The sequence below is a fragment of the Pan paniscus genome, chromosome 5, assembly GCF_029289425.2.
Source record: "Pan paniscus chromosome 5, NHGRI_mPanPan1-v2.0_pri, whole genome shotgun sequence".
Taxonomy (NCBI): Eukaryota; Metazoa; Chordata; class Mammalia; order Primates; family Hominidae; genus Pan; species Pan paniscus.
Genome location: NC_073254.2, coordinates 128517262 through 128542271, shown reverse-complemented (window position 1 = coordinate 128542271; position 25010 = coordinate 128517262). Strand labels below are relative to the sequence as shown.

Below are 25010 nucleotides of genomic sequence, written 5' to 3'. Positions count from 1 at the left end.
TATGTAATATAATGACATATTTGGTCAGATTCTCCCAATGAATGATGATGTCCAGAACATGCCGGCACCTCAGGGTGCCCTCTTCAGGAGCCTCTTGGGTGGCCGAGGACCCCCAGTCCTCCCAACCTGAGAGGAGGGTCGTACAGGTCACCCTCAGTACTTCCAACCGCAGCAACTCAGCCCTTGGAAAAACCAACACCCTGACTTTGTTAATCTTCCAGAGAGCAGGCGAGCACCAAGACCCTGGGAGAGGCTGCCGCACACACACGAGGAGGGACCAGAGCTCAGGTGTCTGAACTTGTGGTCATGAGCCCCTGGAGAATCTATGCAAAACCTCAGCAGATTTTTGTGCAGAACTTGGTTACAGTGGAGATTTCTGAGCATTCATCCTCAGCTTCTTGGTGGAGCCCATGACAACAAAAGGTTAGGGCCTCAGCTTAGAGAATGAGTTCACGTCACCAAGCGCAGATTATCCTCGGCCCTTTGCAGTCTGTCTCACAGGAGAAGGTTTGCACTGGGAGGAAGACCTAAAGTCCACCCTCCATTCTGCTTCATGTAGGCAGAGGGAGCAGAAGGCACACGTGCAAACATGAAGGGCCGTGAGTGCTGCGCAGAGAAGCCGGAAGGTGAAGGTCAAGCTACCCCAGGCCAGGGTCCAAGAACAGGAGTGGAGGAGTGACATCTGGCCATCATCTGTGCCTCTGAGCCCCTAGCAGGTTCCTCAGGGCTGCCTCTACTCATCTTCCAGATGGAACTGAAATGCCAGCCTGAAGAATGGGAGCCTGTGACCCAGCATCTCTCTCAGAATAGGAAGGGGGTTTGAGGACAATCGTAGATAACAATTGCTGGCTAATGAATGTCTGCGCAGTGCTGGGCACTGTGAGTAATGATCTCTGATGCCCACAGCACCCTGCAAGGTTGGTATTCTTTCCCCCATTTTACGAATGGGGAGATGAAGGTTGAGCAACTTTGGCTAACACACCAGGTCACACAGCAGGTATTTAACCCGGGTCTGAATCCAAATGAAGCTGGGTGAGTGAGGAAGCTGAGCTCCATACTAACTGGGGTTTGCCTATCATGGAGCTGAGAACCTAGCCGGCCTCTCTTGATCCCAGTCCAGACCCTTCTGCCACATGTGGAGCTTGGAAAGAATGAATGAACACAGAAAGCAGGTTTGGCTCTGCAGAGGATGTAAATAGGGGCAGATGCAGGCTGTCAAGTAAAGAACAGGCTGAGGACACCCTCCCTGGCCCCTGCCCCCTGGGGCATAAATTCTAGCCTTCAGGCACAGTTGAAGGGGACTGAAACTCAGTGGCACAAACTGGGGACAAACCAGAGCCTTGGAGGAGAAAGCCTTCCCCAAACCAAGCGTCAAGGTGGGTCTAGAGAGCACACACAGGCTGCAGATTCAGTTCAGTCTGAATAAGGACGGTGCCCTGGGTCACAGCAAGAAGAGGGACCTGCCTTTAGCTGTCATCAGGTTGCCGTGGGGCCCTCTAACTTATGCTATGACAAGAGCTCTGAGTGCCAATATTCTGCCTGCTCCTTCTCCATCTCCATGAAGGAGTCCCCTCCCAACCACCACAGCAAATCCTCTCTTCCTTCCTCTTTCTCTCTCTCTCTCTTCTTTCTTCATCTTTTTTCTTTTCTTTCTTTCCTTTTCTTTTCTTTCTTTCTTTCCTTCCTTCCTTTCCTTCCTCCCTCCTTCTTTTCCTTCCTTCCTTCCTTTCCTTCCTTCCTTCCTTTCCTTCCTTCCTTCCTCCCTCTTTCTTTTCCTTCCTTCCTCCCTCCCTTTCTTTTCCTTCCTTCCTTCCTTTCCTTCCTTCCTTCCTCCCTCTTTCTTTTCCTTCCTTCCTTTCCTTTCTCTTTCTTTTTTTCTCTTTCTCCCTTCCCCTTCCCCTTCCTTCCTCTCTCTCTCTTTCTCTCTTCCTTTTTCTTTCTCCCTTCCCCTTCCTTCCTCTCTCTCTCTCTCTCTCTTCCTTTCTTTCATTGATAAAGAGTCTCGCTCTGTCACCCAGGCTGGAGTGCAGTGGTGCCATCTCAGCTCACTGCAACTTCCACCTCCCAGGCTCAAGCAATTCTCCTGCCTCAGCCTCCTGAGTAGCTGGGATTACAGGCGTGCACCAGCACACCCAGCTAATTTTTGTATTTTTTGTAGAGATAGGGTTTTACCGTGTTGCCCAGGCTGGACTCTTGAGCTCAGGTGATCCACCTGCCTTGGCCTCCCCAAGTGCTGGGATTACAGGCATGAGCCACTGCACCTGGCCCCTTCTCTTCCTTATTCCCCACATGCAACTATGGGCTACAAAGTGGTGATGGTAAGGTGGGAGTTTAGCTCATCCATACATCAGCTGTCTATTTTGCCCCAGACTTAAAGTTGCTTTGTCATGGCTTGAGCATTATTTTTGTGCTGTTAAATCTAATTATGTCAGTACCACAAAAGCATAAGCAATTATTTTTAATTCTACAAACTATGTTGCTCTAATTAATAGAAATCAACTGATACTTCTTTAGCAATTGAATTTAATATTCTGCCTTTTCAAAGTTTGGTTAAAATGTGATAGGTTATTAGTGCAAAATGAGGGACACATTTTGATGATAGCAGCAGTTTTTAAACTGTGCACCCTGAATTTTGGGTTCTAAAGGGGAATTGTTATGTCTTGAAGGACCAAATTATGTCTAATTTCTCTCGGAACATTCAGAAGAATAACATTCATTATAGCTCCCTCTTCTGAATTGCCAGAGCACTTTGTAATTTCTCGTTGTATGGATGACACTCGGCCCTGCACTGGTACTCTCTCAACTCTTTTCATCTCCTGGAGACTAGGGATGGGTTTTGTTATTCTGCATCTCTCCTCCCCAGCACAGTGTTTGTCCCTCGGTCCTTTCTATGCCTTTTACTACATTTCCTGGCTGACTTGAGTGCCCTGGTCTTCCCAGGATACCTGGGCAAGGCTCTTCCTTGACACCACATTATGTCTGTGTGTTGTCCCTAAAAGATTACAAGCCTGTCATGGTGAGGGAGTTTGTCTCATTATTCTCAGTGTGCCCGGCTCCTGGCACAGAGTAGACAGCAAGTAAATGATGAATGAATGAATGAATGAATGAATGGTGAATATCTGTACACCTTTTTTTTTTTTTTTTTTTTTTGGCCAGAGTCTCACTCTATCACCCAGACTGCAGTGCAGTGACATGATCTCGGCTCACTGCAGCCTCCACCTCCTGGGTTCAAGCAATTCTAGTGCCTCAGCCTCCCGAGTAGCTGAGATCACAGACGTGCGCCACCATGCCCAGCTAATTTTTGTATTTTGAGTAGAGACAGGGTTTTGCCATGTTGGCGAGGCTGGTCTTGAACTCCTGGCCTTAAGTGATCCGCCCGCCTCGGCCTCCCAAAGTGCTGGGATTACAGGCGTGAGTCATCGTGCCCAGCCCTGTACACTATTTTTAATAGCTTGATAATTCACATACCATAAAATCCAACCATGTAAGGCACACAGTTCAGCAAGTTTTAGTCTAGTCACAGAGTTGTGCGATCACCACTACAATCTAATTTCAGATGTTTTCATTACCCCTAAAAGAAATCTTGTACCCATTAGCAATTATTCCTCATTCCTGCCCTCACCCCCAGGCCCTACTCTTTATCGCTATAGATTTGCCTACTTGACATATCATACACATGGAGCCATACATATGTGTGCCCTTCATGATTGGCTTCTTTCACTGAGAATAATGTTTTCAAGGTCCATCCTTGTAGCAGCACGTATCAGGACTTCATTTTCGTTGCTGGATACTACTACTTTGTATGTAATGCCACATCATGTTTATCCATTCATCAGGTAGTGGACATTTGGGTTTTCACTTTGGGGCTAATATAATAATCTTTTGCAAACATTCATGTACAAGTTCTTGTGCGGATATATATTTTTATTTCCCATAGGTATCTAGGAGTAGAATTGCTAGATGCTTAATATTTTGAGGAGCTGCCAAACTGTTTTCCAAAGCTATACCATTTTACATTTTCATCAGCAGCATATGAGTTCCAATTTCTTCACATCCTTGCCAGCCTTTTTTATTCTCCATCTCTTTGATTCTAACCATCCTAGTAGTGTGAAGTGGTGTCTCACAGTGATTTTGATTTGCATTTCCCTAATGAGTCATGATACTGAGCATCTTTTCGTGTGTGTATGGGCCATCTGTATACACCGTTTGATCAAACTATAAATCATCAGAGCTTCACAGAAATAAAGGTCTTAGATGAGGCCCAAAGAGTAACATTAAGTGACTTACCCAAAGTTATGTGCATGAGATTATATATGATTAGTAGCAGTACAGGATCTCAGATACACTCCTGACTCCTAATGGTGCTCTGTTCTTCCCACCTGCCCCTTCTCTCAGGATGCCTCTGGATCCCCACCTGCTGGAGGAATGAAAGGCTGGATTCCTTATGGGTCAGGTTAAGCATGTGCCTTGGCACTGCTTGATTTTATGCCCTGCCTATTCTTCTTTGGTTAGATTGATTTCAACTCTGAAAATGGTTTTCTATGGATGCAGACTTCATATGTGAACAAATGGTTTTTATAACTTGCATCTGCTTAGAGTTTTAAACAACTGACGGCTCAAGTCCAAGCCCTAAAGAATTGGAAGCAGCTTTCTTGGCCACTTGAGTATCAAAGTCGGGTTTACAGTCATCGGATGCATTTAAACCTGTCTACCTAATATTTTCACTGTGACCCAAAAAACACAAAACCCAAGTAAGACAGTATTTAAAGTTAAGGGATGCAGGGGGGTTCTTCTTGGGGCAGTTATAGCATATGTGTGAATGTTGAGGTTTGGGGCAATAGAGAGATGTGTTGCTATTGCTAAGCCCTCCAGAGACAAGCCACATGGGTCTGGAGATGAAGCCAAGGAGAGCAGCCATTCTTAGTGTCAATTCCCAAGGAAGGGTCAGGTCCTCAGACAAGAAACAGACCCCGAAGGGGCTGGCCTGCGGGCCGTCTGGTGCATAGCCAAGACAAGCTGGATTATGCTGCCATAACAAATAACGCCAAAGGTCTCCATGGTTTATTAGAATGTAATTTATTTTTATTTTTTCCCTTATTTCTCCAAGAAAAAAACAGAATGTAATTTTATTTCTTGCTCACACAGCATTTGCCATGGGTAGTTTGGCATTTTCATGTGGTGGCTCAGCCTTCCAGGCAATTTTATCTTGGGTGTCTCTGTCTCAACATGGTATTTCCAGGTTTTCCATGCAAAAGAAAAGAGATCTAAAAGTTCTCAAGCCAGCTAGTAAGAGCTTCACCTTGGAAATGACACATGTCACATCACTTCCACTCACTGCCAACTAACTGCTCAGAAATAATCACATGGCCTTGCCTAACTGCCAAGGGGGCAGAAAGTGTGACCCCACCTGTGTGCTTGGAAAGAGAGAACTGGTTATGGGCAAGTTCTAGCAATGACTGTCATGGAGAAGAGGCTTCTTTTTGGACTCTGCCCTTTCCAGGAAGCACTCAGAGGTATATGCATGTCTGTGAGTATCGTCTTGTGGAGGGGATAGAAGAGGTATCTGGAATCTGGAAGGAGAGCTAGAACAAAGTGGAGATTCATGCTGAAGATGATCACATTAAATTTTATTAGCCATATCATCTAGATTCCAAGTATTTTCTGAATTTATTATCGTTTCCCCAAAATATATATATATTTTTGAGAGTTTCATTCTGTTGCCCAGGCTGGAGTGCAAAGGCACAGTCTCGGCTCACTACAACCTCCGCCTCCTGGATTTAAGTGATTCTCCTGCCTCAGCCTCCCGAGAAGATGGGATTACAGGCACAAACCACCATGCCTGGCTAATTTTCATATTTTTTGTGGATATGGGGTTTCACCATGTTTGCCAGGCAGGTCTTAAACCCCTGGCCTCAAGCAATCCACCTGCCTCAGCCTCCCAAAGTGCTGGGATTACAAGTATGAGACACTGTGCCCGGCCTGTATCCTCCAAATATTAATGAAGTCTTTCTCTTAGCTGAGAGTTGGAAAACTGAACAGGTGTGGCTCACGCTAGCCTGGTAGACAATGGAGAAGGTGATCTTAGGTGCAAGCGGGAGCCACATGTTCCAGATGAGGTTAGCCAGTTTTAGAGATTCAAGCTTTAATTTTGATTTAAATTGCTGACTTTTCCTTAAGGAGCAATGTAACCAACCTATAGATTCTCCTATTAAAATAATAACTCTTTTTCTTTTTTCTTTCTTTTCACTCCTGGCTTTAAGTGATCCCCCAACCTTGGCCTCCCAAAGTGTTGGGATTATAGGCGTGAGCCATCGTGCCTGGCCAAAATAATGACTTTTTTTTTAAAGCTGTAAACTTCATTATGTCCCACATAGCATCTAGCAGAGTGCCTTGTCATAAGAAGCACTTGACAGTGTTTATTCAATAAATTAAAGAGTGAATCAGAGAAATGAGAACCATCTACTGCATTCCCAAAGGCCAGCTTGTCCTAGGACTCTCTGGAGTCTTATCCCCAGCCCCCAGGTGGATAATGAGAACTGGGAGACTCCAGAACTGATCCAGTCACTGTAGACGAAACCGTAGAAACATGCAGGACAGGCTGAAAGTCCTGGGATCACCTTTGCTCAAACTGCTCCTGTCTTCAGATTGTTGGATTTGCCATTCATTCCAATAACTAACCATTCTCCAAGTCCTGTCCTGCACTGATACTTATCTTGAACCCTTTCTCCATCATGTAACATGATTCTAATGTCTATCCCTTCTTTTCTATTCCCAACATCACTGGCTCTTGTCGACTGCCAAGGGGCCAGTGGCAAAGTATTAGAGTACTGCAGCTGTGTGAGTGCCTGAGACAGTATCATTGCAAAAGGTGTAGCACTGCCAGAAGATATTTCAGTGTGGAGGATTGGGTTGGGTAACTATTTGAGACACACTGAGTTTAAGCAACATTCAAAAGGAGAGATCCAGTAGGCAATTGGAAGTACAGAACAGGAGACTGGTGGAGTCAGGGATGGGAAGACACACTTGAGAATAACTGGCATCGGCTGGTATTTGTTGCTATGGACATCAAGAAAAGAGTGTGAAAAAGACGTTATGTGTGAAAGTACTTTGTATAATATTGGGTGTTGTTTTTTATAATCACCATTTTTATGTGGATCCAAGAAAGAACTTAGATGGTGAGAAAAGGAAAAGGAACCAGAAGCTTTCAGAGAAGGAGGAGCTGAGACACAGGAGGAGAAGCTAAAGAAGAGAGTTGCAAGGTTGGGGCTGGGCTGGCAAAGTGCTTAGGGCTCAGAGCAGCAGGCAGCAACAAGGATGACATGAGGCAGTGGCTAGGGGGTCTCAATGGGTAGACTGGCTACCATCTTCTCCTGTATTCAAATTCCCATCCAGCTTGGCCCCACCCTTCCCATGCTTAGCACCCTCTCTCCACTCCGGTTGCCAATACCAGCTCTTAACAGTGGGCTCCAGTGGGCACATGGGAATCCTTCATCCCATTAGCAATAAACTCAGCCTTGTCCAAGGGTGGTCCAGGGACCCTTGAGGGACCTGTGACTCTTAGTGAGTCCATGAGGTCAAAGTCATTTTCCATAAAACCACTAAGACATTATTTACCTTTCTCACTCATTCTCCCACATGCACACAGTTGATTTTTTCAGGAGCTACATGATGTGTGATATTCCAACAGATTGAATGCAGAGGCAGGTATGAGAATCTGTCTGTATTTTACTAAACCAGACATTGGCAAAAATTTAAAACAATGCCACTTTTCTCACTAACTTGTTTTTTGTTTTGGAAATGCTGTTACTTTTCATAATGCTATTTAGGTAATATTTCATGTGCTTATTGTTATTTTTAAATGAATTAAATATCTAACAATTTCTGTTTGATTTCTAATACTGGTGATTATATATCCCACCCACATAAAAGCTCTTTGGGGTCTGCAAGCATTTTGAAAGTGGAAAGTGGGGCCAAACGTGGTGCTCATGCTTATAATTCCAGCACTTTGGGAGGCCAAGGTGGGAGGATCACTTGAGCCCAGGAGTTCGAGACCAGCCCTGCCAACATAGCCAGAGCCCATCTGTGGTTTTAAAAAAATTTTAAAAATTAGCTCAGCATGGTGGTGCATATCTGTAGTCCCAGCTACTTAGGAGGCTGAGGTGGAAGGATCACTTGAGCCTAGGAGGTCAAGGCTGCAGCGAGCCATGATTGTGCCTGGGTGACAAAGTAGGACACTCTCTCAATTATTGTGAAGATTAAATATTTCAAAGTTTGCCAACCACTGATTCCAGTTCTTTGCCATCACATATGGGGTTGTGCAAAACAACACCCTTGTGCATACCCCTACACCCACATCTTTCCTGTTCTAGCCTCAAGACCCACGATGACTTTAAAATGGGGGCTACTATTATTACTACTACCAGAAGGGCTGCAGAGCACAGGGTTGGGATCCAGAAGACATGTGCTTACTCGATATGCTTGTGAAACCACTTACCCTCCGAGTGCCCCAGTTTCCTCATGGGTAGTAGGATAATCGCATCTCCCTTGCAGAATTTGCTGTGGACGACGAGTATGGTAGGAGCAAACGATCCTTCCGCCTTGGCCTCCTAAAGTGCTTTCTAAACTAGGAAGTGCTGCGTGGTTACCTATTTTGACGTTGTTAGTGTGGGTGGAGAAGAAAGGCAGAGGAGCCTTGGTCCCCAGGGAGGAGAGGGGTGGGCTCTGGGAGGTGACTTTGTGTGTGCCAGTGTGCTGATGACCTGGGCTCCAGGAATCATAGCAACAGCCTCTGCTCCCTGGAAAGTGCCGTGGTCTCTGCATCAGGCGCCCAGAGTCAGGACCCAGCTGCAGGCAGGGCTCTCTGTGCGTACCGGCTGTGTAGTCACAGGCAAGAGCTCCACGGCCTGCCTGATTGGCGGTGATCAACCCTGCTGCACCTTAGAATCTTACAAGGAACATTAACAAGTGCTGATGCTGGGCCCCCACATCTGACCCACCATACCTGACCCTGGAGGTGGACCTAGGCCTAGGAATGTGTAGCCTTGAGAACCACTGGCCTTTTTTTTTTTTTCTCCTGTCAGTTCATCCTACTGACCACAAGATGGTGCCCTCTTTCTGGGAAATCTTTGATGTTCACCAAACAAGCAACAATTCATTTTCTGTATTAATCCTGAAAACATGGATTTGAATTTAACAATCTTCTCCAGCATCTCATTAAGCCAGACCCGTGTGCTCTTGGTGTCTAGCCATTTAATGCGTATCTTTTCCCTTCTGTTAGAAACCAGTGGGTTGGAATGTGTCTTCTGTTTTGCATTCCTCAAAAGGCTATAACACAAAGCAGAAAGTAGGATTTATGATCATAATCATTAGTATCAATAATAACTGATGTTCGTTTAATCCTTTGCCATTTGCAAAGCGCTTTTCACCAACAATCCTCATAGTAACTCTATGAAATGGGCATTATGATTCCCATTTATAAGATGACACAACTGAGGCTCAGAGCACTATCTTGGTCGAGGTCACAAAACAATAATTAGCAGAACTGAATTTTCCAATGCCAGATCTCAAGCCCTTCCCACTGCATCATTAGAGACCAGCAATCAACCACCGGGAACCCAGAAAGTACAGCCCTGAGACAGGAAAATTCTCGGGACGACATCCGGAAAGCCCCCTAGGCAAGCAGGTAAGACAGACTGATGGCTCCACGCAGCACAGACGAAAGGCCAGTGGACAGGCATGTTTGACTGGACCAAATGACCAGCTAGGGCAACAGATGTGAGGGTCCTAGTGAGCTGCTGGACTGAGTCAGTAGACACTCGACAAGAGGGCAGATTTTAACATTTGTAATTTTCTGTTCCAGAAAAATGAACTGCTATATGCCAATAGGGAACATTCATCTTAATTCTGACTGTAAAAGAAGTTATAAACTCATTTCCAAAGAAAATCCTTTCCTACCAGCAAGTGACTTCTTTTGAGATTAGTAAATCTAATAAAGGTAACTTACAGACTTGCTGCAAGACAGATTCCCGTAACTGATCAGGAACCCAAATGTCAGGGACCCAGGCGCCCAATCCTTCTGCATGTTTTTAATCTCAGATAAAGCAGCCGTCAAGTGTAGGTTCAAGTTACTTGGACCAGCAATACTGTTTTCAGGACAGAGGCAATGAAATGGAAAATTTAATACGTTAGCACTTTGCTAATTTTATTGACTTCGGTTATATCTTAGCAATTCATTAATCTGTTTTAGCTGTTTTCTGTGTCTCAGCTTCCCTGTCTATAAAATGATTATAATGGCACCTATCTCATAAGACTGTTATATGGATCAAAAGAGTTTATTTATAAAGCATATAGAACCATGCCCAGGACACAGAAAACATCATGTGTTTCTTAAATAAATAAATGGATATAAGCACATCCACTTATTTTACAAGTGAAATTTTAATTTTTTTCAATATTCCAACTAATTTTAAAATTATGTCATTTGCACACTTATAAGTACAGGAAATATACTTTAAGAAGATAAAAGTATTGCCTTATTATTAAAATTTGAAGTCCCACTGAAAATGCATAAATTTGATTAAAATAATACTACAGTCTTTTTGGCCTCAGAAATAGGTTAAAAATTACTTAGGTCCATCCTGTTTTTCATCTCAGGATTAGTGATATCAGCAAATAAGCTCATACACTGCCTAAAGAAATATGAGAAGTGATAAGATTTTTGTTTTTCTTCTCTAAAGAAAGTTTTCCTTTTTCTCCGCTTGACCTCTGTTAAGTCTGGGAACTAGTCATCAGTTTGGAGAGCACCCTTGGCACATGATGTTTTCTCCTGACTCTAAAGACATCCCCCCCGTCTGTGTTTTGAATTCAGCAGGAGCTTTCCACAGCAGTACTCAGCTCAAACCTCTGTCTCAAAGTATACATTTAAAGCATTTCAAAAAAAGAGCATTTGCTGAGAGACTTCTATGGAGAAAGACTGGAATGCTGAGAATATAATAGGGGCAGGGCTCAGAAGAAAGACATACAAAGTGAAATGTTGCTCTCCAATCTAGGGGTTGTTTTTCATGTTGGCATTACTTTTCTTTTAGTAGAGCTACCATACTGTTTCCTAGTGATGGCTATTCTTGAAGACTTGGGTTTTTTTCTTGCATGCTATTTTATGAAACCAACTTTGGAGATTTCCAGCCACCATGGAACTCCCTCCCCTCCAGAGATCCAGCCAAAGCCTTCTAGCCCCACTTTCTGCATAAACCCTTCTCCCAGCTCAAAGAGCCTCTTCCACTGCAGCCAATCCCAGCAGGCCCCTGGAACTGGGCAAGGAGATTGCGGATTGGGGGCACAGAAGTGGGCACATGCTCCAGTTACTTAGGTGGAGACTGAGCTACAGTTTTTTTCTCAGGGTTTAAGTTCTTTCGTACCAAAATGACATTATAGGGAAGCTACACTGAGAATTACATAGGCTTCTATGCGTTTGACCAGCACCCCAACTAACATTATGTGATTGTTTCAATGGAAAAATGAAACTTTATTCCCAATATCTGACCTCAGATGAACTTTTATAACATAACTTGACAGGGGGACTCTTCTACATACACTCACACTCAGGGACAGGTCTGTCTATCGGTCATACTGTCCATCTATCTGTCTGTCCATTCACATGATTTTTTTAAAAATTAAGATACAGAATAATTACCAAAGGAATGTGAAAAGTAAAAAGCTAAGATCTAAAGAATAAAGTTAAACATTTTATATTCACTGAGTTCAAATCAATGGTTCTGTTGTAAATTTATCTTCAACTTCATTCACTGAGTTAAATGAATCAATTTTTAAAACAATCTCTTTTTTTTAAATAGTAAGAGTAAGAGACAGTGTGGTATAAAATATAGTATATGAGTTTTGTAGTTGTAAACTGTGAATCTCAGGTCAAGCTACTTAACTTTCCCAAGACTCAGTTTTCTTATTTTTAAACAGGGGTTATAATATTCACTTTCTAAGACTATTTTTTTTAACTGAGCTAATGTAAATATATAGCATTCAATCCAGCACAAAGTGGTTATTTCCCATCCTTTCTTCCTATTACATAACCTCTTTGAAATTACTGTGTTTCACTTCAATAAAAATATCTTTAAACCACATTTCATTTATAGAAGGCTTGATTTAAACTCTTCTCTCGGCTTGGGTACTCATCCATCTACCTGCTTGCCTTAATTAGGTTAATATCTAAAAGAGACTATGTGATGGATTATTGACTAAGAAATTAAATAGGGCCATGCTGTGCCACACTACCCCTGCCAGGAGATGGCTAGAGTGGCCAAGATATAAAAAATAAAAATAATAATAAATAGAAAATAAATAGGTTCAAAGAGCTTACTTATGTTGACCATTGTATTCATTGGACTGACTCACCTATGCCTTACCTTCCCCCAAATGCTTAATTTTCACAAGATTTTGTGGATTTTATATTTTTTCTGTTTTTCACACTCATCCACAGCCGAAGATCCACTTTGTGACAATAGTTAGTAAAGCCAGGTTTTACTCAAAGAAGCAAAAGATGAGCTCAGTGAAGGACAAATCAGATTTCCTGTGAAGCAGGCTTGTCAGGCGTTCTTTCCTATTTCCTATTAGGTCCATCTCACGGCAGAGTTGGCGGCAAGGGCGGGGGCAGCATGCTGCAAGGAGAGCAAGTGTCTACAACAGTGGGAAGGAGCCTGCTGTCCACTGGGGTACGGCTGGCCTCATGTGAGCGGGAGTCTCCTCTGCTGTTGGAGTGCCTACGACTCTGACACCCACCCCCCCGCCCATACTCTCTCACTGGTCCCCATTCCTGACTGCAGAGTTTGTAGCTCTGCCTGCAGATCTGCCTGTTGGCTGGAATTTGACACTTGCTCCTTATTTGATCCCATCATAATTTTCTATTTTTTTTTAGAAAACTTTGTGACCACTTGAGATCAAGTCCTGCCTACTAAACTTGATCTCAGGGTTAAAAACATATTCTTCCATTATGTAGAAATCTGAAGGCCTGGGAGATTTACTGTAATTCATAACCAAAAAAAAAAACCACATATAAGCCCATATTCTAAAACATTATCCCTTTTAGTTTATATCAGATTGGAAAACTGTCTTTGTTTTGAATTGAAACATAGGGCATTCTTCCCCCATTATAAAAGATGTATTTCTAACATGCCACCACCATGCAGCCAAAGCTTGAAGGTATCCAGACGTCTTGCATTTACTTGTGCATTCAAGGTTCATTCAGGTGGTTTAATGTGAAGCTAAAATGTCTGGTCCTACATTCATCTTCAGGAATGAGATGATTTTAATTTCATGGTGCAGAAATAAGGCCAAATAAGAAAAAGCAGACCTAAAAAATGTTAAGTGTTTAACTTACTAATCCACTAGATCCTTGAGAGCAATTTTAGATTAAAATGGTCCAGAGGACAAAGTGCATAATTAATGATGAGGAAATGATTCCTTCAAGTCCCACAATAAGGAGTTCTGCCTGCGTTAACCATTTGTCTAGAGTTTTATTTATGCAAAAGTGGCAGTTACTTCTTGGTTCTGTCTCCTTCGTTCCAGTACTGTTCAGTCTGCATTTCCGTGAGTCGGGAAATTGTGCGCTGAAATGCAAAGATTTCCTCTTCTCCGGTAAACATGGAGAGTCCTTCTGCTGAATCCTGGTTATAAAACAAAGAAATTAAAATAAAGCTATCACAAATGAAAATTTACAGAACCTAAGTATAGGTTTAAAAAAACTTTTTAGGCTTACCGGTTTAGATTATGCCTTTTTTTATAACTTTTTTTTTCCATATACAATCTCTTAAATGAGACTAGAGAGTCAACCAATTTAAACTGATAGGCAGTAAACACATCAAATTATCAGAGAGAAAACTTAAAAGGGAAAACTTTCTCCAAAAGTGTACACCAGAAATAAGTAATGGCAAAAAAAAAAAACCAGTAGTTCTGAGAAGCTAGAAAGAGGCTGGTGTAGGCCTCCAGACAGGGTCCCAGTGCCTAAGGGGGAGGCCCTAAGGACAAACCTCTGGAGAGCCTTTTCCAATCCAACCAATGACTAAAGGAGAGCAAATGCAAATGAGCAGTGGGTCTGGGTTCTGGAGAATGTGCCTGGGATCTAAAAGCCAGGGCTGAAAGGCAGGGCTGTTTTTAGTCTTCAGCTGCTGGGACAACTGATCCCACCATCTAGGACCAAATTGGGAAACTCTGTCTCTGTGAGGCTGGTAACCCCAGACTGGTGATACCAACACAGACTCATGGCCACTAAGTGGGCTTGGAATTTTTCTCTTTCCTTAGGGGTTTGCTAGTATGCTTTTTCAGAGAAAAATTCTAGATTCCTAAGTCCATCTTCTCCACTGATCCATTGTGAACCTTCATGACCCTGAGATCACATTCCCTGATTTCTTCATGCATGATTGGCTCTGTCTGCTGAGCTTATTTTTTCTTGATCCTAGGGGAATTTGAGATAGGGTCTCACTCTGTCACCCAGGCTGGAGTGCAGTGGTGCCATCTTGCCTCACTGCAACCTCTGCCTTTTGGGTTCAAGTGATCTTCCTGCCTCAGCCTCCCCAGTAGCTAGGATTACAGGTGTGTGCCACCACACCCGGCTAATTTTTTTATTTTATTTTTTATTTTTTGTAGAAATGGGGGTTTCACCATGTTGCCCAGGCTGGTCTTGAACTCCTGAGCTCAAAGCAGTCTGCCCACCTCGGCCTCCCAAAGTGCTAGGATTATAGGAATGACCCATTGCACCAGCCTAGGGGAAAAAAGTTTTAAGAGCCAATGATGTAAACTTTACCAACCTTTTGGCAACAGGGGCCAGTTTCGTGGAAGACAATTTTTCCATGGACCAGGCGCAGGGGGATGGTTTCAGGATGAAACTGTTCTAGGTTAGATCTGAGTGTTTATGTACATCCAAAATTCATATGCTGAAATCCTAACCCATAAGGTGATGGTATTGGAGGTGGAGCCTTTGGGAGATGATTAGGTCTTGTGGGTGGAGCCCTCATGAATGGGATTAATGCCTTTATAAAACATGCCCCAGAGAGATCCATCACCCCTTCCACCATGTGAGGTTTATACAGAAAAGACAGAGGCTTAGGAACTAGGAAGTGGGCCTTCATCAGATGCCAAATCTGGCACCCTGATCTTGGACTTCCCAGCCTCCAGAACTGTTAGAAATAAATTTCTGTTGTCTGTAAGCTACCCAGTTCATGGTGTTTTGTTATAGCAGACTAAGACATACACATAGGTTTAAGTCACCATATTGGAAAGTTCACTTTTTAAATTGGCCTCGTTCTCCCAAACTCCTGAAAATGCCTCATTTCTATTCAGGTTGATAAGGAATTGTTTCCTTGTTCCAGAGGTCTTTCACCTGTGGGGCTGGAAGAATTGGGCTCCCCTCATGGAGTGAGTGTTGATAGTTGTAAACTTTTGACTAATATTTCAGTTGTCGATAGTTGAGAAACACATCCCGTAACGTTCTTATAGAAGAAGAAAACGCAAAGTCACTTCTAGTTGGCCTGGGGTGAATCACCAGACTCCAAGCTCCAGGAGAACTGGGCTAGCATCTGTTTGTTCCCTACAGAGTGTCCTCAGAGCCTGGCACCCACAGGTACTCCATAAATGTTTGCAGAATGGAGGTTGAGAGATTAGTTAGGGATTTCTTTTCAAGCCTGGGGCCTTGCTAGGCACTCCATGGTCCTGGACTAGCCAGCCTACATGCTTGGATACTGTATCATGCACTCTACAAATCCAGCAATCATTTAGAAAGATACCCAGAAAGGGCAGCATGGTATAGCAGAGCAAGCCCAGAACCGGGCACAGGTGGTTTGGCATCCAGCTCTGGCCTGCCATTATTCAGCAGTGTGACTGTGGGCACCTTAGTCCACCTCCGTGGGCTTCATTTTTATCACATGCAAAATGGAGCACTGAACTACATGACCACTAAGGTTCCTTCCACTGTAAGTTTATAATTTTCTATATTCAGTGATATTGAGAATGATAAATTTGCTACATGGGCTTATACAAGAAGCGCCAATCAATGGTTAACTATACACTGCATTTCTTCTTCAAAATGTAGCCATGCATCAAACCAAAAACAATTAAGCTGTTTTATAATAAAAAGAGATTATGTTAATATCGCCTACCTGGCTCAGCCCCAAATCATCCATCAGTATTCTGCTTTGCTCCAACTCACTATCATGATGTTGATGCAAAAATAAGCTTGATATAGGAGTCGACGCAGAGCAAATTATACGCACCTGAAATAGAAGAAAATGGGTAAATGTGTTACTCTTTACATTTCACAAGTTGAAGGTAAGAAAAATCTCACAAAATAAAAGTCTGTTTTTCACATACAGGAGCTTGGATCTTTGCTTTTAAGACGTCCATTTTTTCCCCCTAATTGTTTATCTCTTTAAAGCAGTGTTTTAAAACTGCATAGTACTTTTCAGAATATTTCCACACAACTCATACCACCCTGTGAAGTAGGGCACAAAGGTTTATTGGGAGACTTCAGGGCTGGAGAGGACTCAGCTCAAGATGTCAGCCCAGATCTTCAGTTCTTAGTCCAATGCTTTTGCCATTACTGCTCTGGTTTGAATGTTTTTGTTCCATCCAAAATTCATGCTGAAACTTACTCCACAATGCAACAGGATTAAGAGGTGTGGCCTCTAGGATATGATTGAGTCATGAGGCTCTGCCTTCATGCATGGGATTCGGTGCCTTTATACAGGATTTGATGGAGGGAGTTCACCACTTTTTGCCTTCCATTCCTTCCACCATGTGAGAACAACATTTGTGCCCTCTGCTGGCAACAAAGCAGATAATAGCCCTCACCAAACACCCAAACCTGCTGGCTCCTTGATCTCAGACCTCCCAGAACTGGAAGAAATAAATTCCTATTATTTATAAATTACCCAGACCATGGTATTTTGTTATAGCACCACATACTGACTAAGATGATTACACTGTGATGTTGACATTTATACCTGGCTGTTTGGAGCTGGTCTGTGCACCTAAGACGCTGCCCAGGGACACTGTAAAGAGGTTAGTTACGCTTTTGCTGCACAGCAGACTGCTAAGTTCAGTGCATTGCTATTCTAATTAGGCCAGTGAGTGTCCAGAACCTACATTTATTATCTCAGCATCCTGCTAGGACATTCTTCAAAAAGACTAAGATTTACATTAATATCTCTTGATTACATAAGTATTTGAATGAGTGTTCATATGTGATCATATATTGGAAACAGCTTTTATATTTTTTATATCCACTAGTTTAAATACAAAACATATTCTTTTTTTTATTATTATACTTTAAGTTTTAGGGTACACGTGCACAACCTGCAGGTTTGTTACATATGTATACATGTGCCATGTTGGTGTGCTGCACCCATTAACTCGTCATTTAACGTTAGGTATATCTCCTAATGCTATCCCTCCCCCCTCCCCCCACCCCACAACAAGCCCCGGTGTGTGAAGTTCCCCTTCCTGTGTCCATGTGTTCTCATTGTTCAATTTCCACCTATGAGTGAGAACATGCGGTGTTTGGTTTTTTGTCCTTGCCATAGTTTGCTGAGAATGATGGTTTCCAGCTTCATCCATGTCCCTACAAAGGGCATGAACTCATTTTTTATGGCGGCATAGTATTCCATGGTGTACATGTGCCACATTTTCTTAATCCAGTCTATCATTGTTGGACATTTGGGTTGGTTCCAAGTCTTTGCTATTGTGAATAGTGCCACAATAAACATACGTGTGCATGTGTCTTTATAGCAGCATGATTTATCATCCTTTGGATGTATACCCAGTAATGGGATGCCTGGGTCAAATGGTATTTCTAGTTCTAGATCCCTGAGGAATTGCCACACTGACTTCCACAATGGTTGAACTAGTTTACAGTCCCACCAACAGTGTAAAGTGTTCCTATTTCTCCACATCCTCTCTAGCACCTGTTGTTTCCTGACTTTTTAATGATCACCATTCTAACTGGTGTGAGATGGTATCTCATTGTGGTTTTGATTTGCATTTCTCTGATGGCCAGTGATGATGAGCATTTTTCCATGTGTCTTTTGGCTGAATAAATGTCTTCTTTTGAGAAGTGTCTGTTCATATCCTTCACCCACTTTTTGATGGGTTTGTTGTTTTTTTTTCTTGTAAATTTGTTTGAGTTCATTGTAGATTCTGGATATTAGCCCTTCGTCAGATGAGTAGATTGCAAAAATTTTCTCCCATTCTGTAGGCTGCCTGTTCACTCTGATGGTAGTTTCTTTTGCTGGGCAGAAGCTCTTCAGTTTAATTAGATCCCATTTGTCAATTTTGGCTTTTGTTGCCATTGCTTTTGGTGTTTTAGACATGAAGTCCTTGCCCATGCCTATGTCCTGAATGGTATTGCCTAGGTTTTCTTCTAAGGTTTTTATGGTTTTAGGTCTGACGTTTAAGTCTTTAATCCATCTTGAACTAATTTTTGTATAAGGTGTAAGGAAAGGATACAGTTTCAGCTTTCTACATATGGCTAGCCAGTTTTCCCAGCACCATTTATTAAATAGGGAATCCTTTCCCCATTGCTTGTTTTTGTCAGGTTTGTCAAAGATCACATAGTTGTAGATATGTGGCATTACTTCTGAGGGCTCTGTTCTGTTCCATTGGTCTATATCTCTGTTTTGGTACCAGTACCATGCTGTTTTGGTTACTGCAGCCTTGTAGTATAGTTTGAAGTCAGGTAGCGTGACGCCTCCAGCTTTGTTCTTTTGGCTTAGGATTGTCTTGGCAATGCGGGCTCTTTTTTGGTTCCATATGAACTTTAAAGTAGTTTTTGCCAATTCTGTGAAGAAAATCATTGGTAGCTTGATGGGGATGGCATTGAATTTATAAATTACTTTGGGCAGTATGGCCATTTTCATGATATTGATTCTTCCTACCCATGAGCATGGAATGTTCTTCCATTTGTTTGTATCCTCTTTTATTTCATTGAGCAGTGGTTTGTAGTTCTCCTTGAAGAGGTCCTTCACATCCCTTGTAAGTTGGATTCCTAGGTATTTTATTCTCTTTGAAGCAATTGTGAATGGGAGTTCACTCATGATTTGGCTCTCTGTTTGTCTGTTATTGGTGTATAAGAATGCTTGTCATTTTTGCACATTGATTTTGTATCCTGAGACTTTGCTGAAGTTGCTTATCAGCTTAAGGAGATTTTGGGCTGAGACGATGGGGTTTGCTAGATATACAATCATGTCATCTGCAAACAGGGACAATTTGACTTCCTCTTTTCCTAATTGAATACCCTTTATTTCTGTCTCCTGCCCGATTGCCTTGGCCAGAACTTCCAACACTATGTTGAATAGGAGTGGTGAGAGAGAGCATCCCTGTCTTTTGCCAGTTTTCGAAGGGAATGCTTCCAGTTTTTGCCCATTCAGTATGATATTGGCTGTGGGTTTGTCATAGATAGCTCTTATTATTTTGAGATACGTCCCATCAATACCTAATTTATTGAGAGTTTTTAGCATGAAGGGCTGTTGAATTTTGTCAAAGGCCTTTTCTGCATCTATTGAGATAATTATGTGGTTTTTGTCTTTGGTTCTGTAGATATGCTGGATTACGTTTATTGATTTGTGTATGTTGAACCAGCCTTGCATCCCAGGGATGAAGCCCACTTGATCATGGTGGATAAGCTTTTTGATGTGCTGCTGGATTCGGTTTGCCAGTATTTTATTGAGGATTTTTGCATGGATGTTCATCAGGGATATTGGTCTAAAATTCTCTTTTTTTGTTGTGTCTCTGCCCGGCTTTGGTATCAGGATGATGCTGCCCTCATAAAATGAGTTAGGGAGGATTCCCTCTTTTTCTATTGATTGGAATAGTTTCAGAAGGAATGGTACCAGCTCCTCCTTGTACCTCTGGTAGAATTCGGCTGTGAATCCATCTGGTCCTGGACTTGTTTTGGTTGGTAAGCTATTAATTATTGCCTCAATTTCAGAGCCTGTTATTGGTCTATTCAGAGATTCAACTTCTTTCTGGTTTAGTCTTGGGAGGGTGTATGTGTCCAGGAACTTATCCATTTCTTCTAGATTTTCTAGTTTATTTGCGTAGAGGTGTTTATAGTATTCTCTGATGGTAGTTTGTATTTCTGTGGGATCAGTGGTGATATCCCCTTTATCATTTTTTATTGTGTCTATTTGATTCTTCTCTCTTTTCTTCTTTATTAGTCTTGCTAGTGGTCTATCAATTTTGGTGATCTTTTCAAAAAACCAGCTCCTGGATTCATTGATTTTTTGAAGGGTTTTTTGTGTCTCTATTTTCTTCAGTTCTATTCTGATCTTAGTTATTTCTTGCCTTCTGCTAGCTTTTGAATGTGTTTGCTCTTGCTTCTCTAGTTCTTTTAATTGCGATGATAGGGTGTCAATTTTAGATCTTTCCTGCTTTGTCTTGTGGGCATTTAGTGCTATACATTTCCCTCTACACACTGCTTTGAATGTGTCCCAGAGATTCTGGTATGCTGTGTCTTTGTTTTCGTTGGTTTCAAAGAACATCTTTATTTCTGCCTTCATTTCGTTATGTACCCAGTAGTTCATTCAGGAGCAGGTTGTTCCGTTTCCATGTAGTTGAGTCGTTTTGAGTGAGTTTCTTAATCCTGAGTTCTAGTTTGATTGCACTGTGGTCTGAGAGACAGTTTGTTATAATTTCTGTTCTTTTACATTTGCTGAGGAGTGCTTTACTTCCAACTATGTGGTCAATTTTGGATTGGTGTGGTGTGGTGCTGAAAAGAATGTATATTCTGTTGATCTGGGGTGGAGAGTTCTGTAGATGTCTATTAGGTCCACTTGGTGCAGAGCTGAGTTCAATTCCTGGATATCCTTGTTGGCTTTCTGTCTTGTTGATCTGTCTAATGTTAACAGTGGGGTGTTAGAGTCTCCCATTATTATTGTGTGGGAGTCTAAGTCTCTTTGTAGGTCTCTAAGGACTTGCTTTATTAATCTGGGTGCTCCTGTATTGGGTGCATATATATTTAGAAGAGTTAGCTCTTCTTGTTGAATTGATCCCTTTACCATTATGTAATGGCCTTCTTTGTCTCTTTTGATCTTTGTTGGTTTAAAGTCTGTTTTATGAGAGACTAGGATTGCAACCCCTGCCTTTTTTTGTTTTCCATTTGCTTGGTAGATCTTCCTCCATCCCTTTATTTTGAGTCCATGTGTGTCTCTGCACGTGGGATGGGTTTCCTGAATACAGCACACTGATGGGTCTTGACTCTTTATCCAATTTGCCAGTCTGTGTCTTTTAATTGGAGCATTTAGTCCATTTATATTTAAAGTTAATATTGTTATGTGTGAATTTGATCCTGTCATTATGATGTTAGCTGGTTATTTTGCTCGTTAGTGGATGCAGTTTCTTCCTAGCCTTGATGGTCTTTACAATTTGACATGTTTTTGCAGTGGCTGGTACCGGTTGTTCCTTTCCATGTTTAGTGCTTCCTTCAGGAGCTGTTGTAGGGCAGGCCTGGTGGTGACAAAATCTCTCAGCATTTGCTTGTCTGTAAAGGATTTTATTTCTCCTTCACTTATGAAGCTTAGTTTGGCTGGATATGAAATTCTGGGTTGAAAATTCTTTTCTTTAAGAATGTTGAATATTGGCCCCCACTCTCTTCTCGCTTGTAGTTTCTGCCAAGAGATCCACTGTTAGTCTGATGGGCTTCCCTTTGTGGATAACCCGATCTTTGTTCCGTTGCTAGTGAGGAGCTGCGTTCCTTTGGAGGAGGAGAGGCGCTCTGATTTTTAGAATTTTCAGTTTTTCTGCTCTGTTTTTTCCCCGTCTTTGTGGTTTTATCTGCCTTTGGTCTTTGATGATGGTGACGTACAGATGGGGTTTTGGTGTGGATGTCCTTTCTGTTTGTTAGTTTTCTTTCTAACAGTCAGGACTCTCAGCTGCAGGTCTGTTGGAGTTTGCTGGAGGTCCACTCCAGACCCTGTTTGCCTGGGTATCAGCAGTGGAGGCTGCAGAACAGCAGATACTGGTGAACAGCAAATTTTGCTGCCTGATCGTTCCTCTGGAAGTTTTGTCTCAGAGGAGTACCCGGCCATATGAGGTGTCAGTCTGCCCCTACTGGGGCGTGCCTCCCAGTTAGGCTACTTGGGGGTCAGGGACCCACTTGAGGAGACAGTCTGTCCATTCTCAGATCTCAAGCTGTGTGCTGGGAGAACCTCTACTCTCTTCAAAGCTGTTAGACAGGAACATTTAGGTCTGCAGAGGTTTCTGCTGCCTTTTGTTTGGCTATGCCCTGCCCCCAGAGGTGGAGTCTACTGAGACAGGCAAGCCTCCTTGAGCTGCAGTGGGCTCCACCCAGTTGGAGCTTCCCAGCCGCTTTGTTTACCTACTCAAGCCTTGGCAGTGGTAGGTGCCCCTCCACCATCCTCGCTGCCGCCTTGCAGTTTGATCTCAGACTGCTGTGCTAGCAATGAGCGAGGCTCTGTGGGTGTGGAACCCTCCAAGCCATGCGTGGAATATAATCTCCTGGTGTGCCGTTTGCTAAGACCGTTGGAAAAGCACAGTATTAGGGTGGGAGTGATCCGGTTTTCCAGGTGCCATCTGTCACCCCTTTCCTTGGCTAGGAAAGGGAATTCCCTGATGCCTTGTGCTTCCCGGGTGAGGCGATGCCTCGCCCTGCTTCGGCTCACGCTCGGTGCGCTGCACCCACTGTCCTGCACCCACTGTCTGACAATCCCCAGTGAGATGAGCCCAGTACCTCAGTTAGAAATGCAGAAATCATTCATCTTCTGCGTCGCTCATGCTGGGAGCTGTAGACTGGAGCTGTCCCTATTTGGCCATCTTGGCTCCACCATACAAAACATATTCTTCTTGATGTTTTAAAAGTCCTGAATTTGTCTTCAGGATTCATAGCTATCTTTTAAAATCATTATTTAAATAATAATACACCAGTACTTAAAAATCGTGTGTTGACATTTGACACTAGATTTTCCATATCCAAATGGCCTTCTACCTCCTCTTATAAGTTATTTTAATCAAAGATAATTTTTCATTATTTACATGGGTATATCCTTCTTTCACAAATCTCCATGAATACATTCTAGAATAATGTCTGTTTAATGCTACCAATTTTTGAAATAAAATGGTTTTGACTACACTTTAATAAAAAGTATAATCTCTAAATGTGTGATTTAGTTAAAGGGAATGTTAGGAGGGTAGTTTGAATATTCTATCATGTTGCCAGAAAAATTCTTTTTTCCTTCGATTAAGAAGTGAAAAGGTGGGGGTGAGGTAGGGTTAGGGGGTGGGACTGAGGGATGGGGACCATAAGCTTTCTGTAAGGCATTCCTAGCTGAAATATCAAAATAACGAGTCTCTCCATCCTCCACTATGAGCCATCCTATTCATGCCCCTCTGTTGTCTTCTTCTTGAAGCCTAGTCCTGTAAAAACAGCAGCCTCCAGGCCCCTGCCCTTCATTCCACCCCTGCCCTCCCCACCATTACTGTAGAGTCGAGTCTGTGGAAGGCCACCACTCACAGCTGATGGGCCTCCATCCCCCAGCTCTGTGTCCTCAGCCTTCTGCCTCTCCAGATTCCCCATCACATGTGTGTGGGCTCCACGGGGATGCACAGCGGCTTTTGATAGCACTCCCTTATGTGGGCTTCCCTCAGCTTCTGCATCAGAGCCACACTTGCTGCCTTTCACACTCGGCCCATCCCAGAGAGGTTGCTGCAAACTCCCCATGCTGGTTACCCATTTTCATTCTGTGCATAGAGTTTAGCCCTCACTCTTCTCAGCGTTTATAAGAAGCACCTGAGAAACATGAGAACATGCAGTTCCTGGCCCCATGCCTGGTACTCATTTGCTGGGGTGGGAATGGGTGAGCTCTGGAATCTGGATTTTTAAGTAGGCCACATGGTTCTGCCACAGGTGGCCCTCAGAGGATTTCCCACCCCATAGATCAGTGCACTCTCCCCTGCTAGACTCTCACAGCACCATATGCCTCCTTCTCTGTCTAACAGGTCATCCCACAGTGGTGATTTTACATTGAGTTCTGTGGACATCTGATTCACGTTTCTCTGATATCAGGCTATCTAAGCTCTTTGAAGGCAAGCACCATCTATTTTCACTTGCCACTGAATTTCTAGTGCTTGGCATGATGAAGTTTACAGAATGAATGAGCAAATGAAACATTAAATTGTCACCTCTCCCTCCCAGCAGATTCTGTTGCTTATCTTCTTCCCACGAAGCCCCTTCAATTTAGAATCACTGCTCTATCTAATTCTGTGCAAAGAATAGGGAGAAAAAAGTATATCTAATGGTAAAATAATATTTAAATTAACTCTAACTTCAAATTGTACTTTTGCTATGAATCTATATTTACAGATATATTCTACTAATAGCTCACCTTTACTGAGAGTGTACCATAGGCCAGACAACATTCTTTGTGCTTTACATGCTTGTTGAATACTCACAACAACTTTATAAGTACCATTATTATCTGCTTTTTCTAGAAAAGGCAGTTGAAGCTCAGAGAGATTAAGGTGGCCTTTAGGATAGACAGCCTGACCCCAGGGCCCACTCTTGAACCAGTAGGCCATGCTGCCTTTGATGAATGGGCAGTGACTTGGCAATTCACACTAAAACATGTGGATTAAAAACAAACAAACAACAAGATGGTATAATGCTAGCTACTGGGGTTTCTGGGTCATAGGGAGAGAGAGAGCTTCAATATTCAGAAGGGTCCTCTAGTCATTCCCTCATTTGTTTTCTTCTCCTTCTCCTTCTCCTCCTTCTCCTTCTCTTCCTTCTTCCTTCTTCCTTCCTCCTACCTCCCTCCTCCTCCTCCTCCTTCTACTTCTTCTTCCTTCTTCCTTCCTCCTACCTCCCTCCTCCTCCTCCTCCTCCTTCTACTTCTTCTTCTTCTTCTTTTTTTTTTTTTTTTTGAGAGATAGGGCCTCACTCTGTCACCCAGGCTGGAAGGCTGCAGTGCAGTGGCGTGGTCATGACTCACTACTGTAACCTT

General features: G+C 42.8%; 1 protein-coding gene and 1 long non-coding RNA gene across 3 annotated transcripts in view; one reads left to right on the top strand and one right to left on the bottom strand.

Moving 5' to 3' along the window:
* Positions 1–25010, top strand: part of LOC117980664 (uncharacterized) — a 93227-nt gene that overhangs the window by 23587 nt on the left and 44630 nt on the right. The gene's annotated exons all lie outside the window — the stretch shown is intronic.
* The window catches only part of AFG1L (AFG1 like ATPase), a 237570-nt gene continuing 214352 nt past the window's right edge, over positions 1793–25010 (bottom strand). The window contains exons 12-14 of one of the 2 annotated variants that reach the window (XM_024929329.4): positions 16158–16271; positions 13546–13670; positions 10419–12665 (exon numbers count right to left, since the gene is read on the bottom strand). In XM_024929329.4, the coding sequence (XP_024785097.1) occupies positions 12629–12665; positions 13546–13670; positions 16158–16271 (276 nt within the window). In that variant the 3' untranslated portion in view covers positions 10419–12628. Of the gene's footprint in view, positions 13671–16157; positions 16272–25010 lie in introns of both variants that reach the window. The other variant, XM_024929330.4, reaches the window with a different exon arrangement.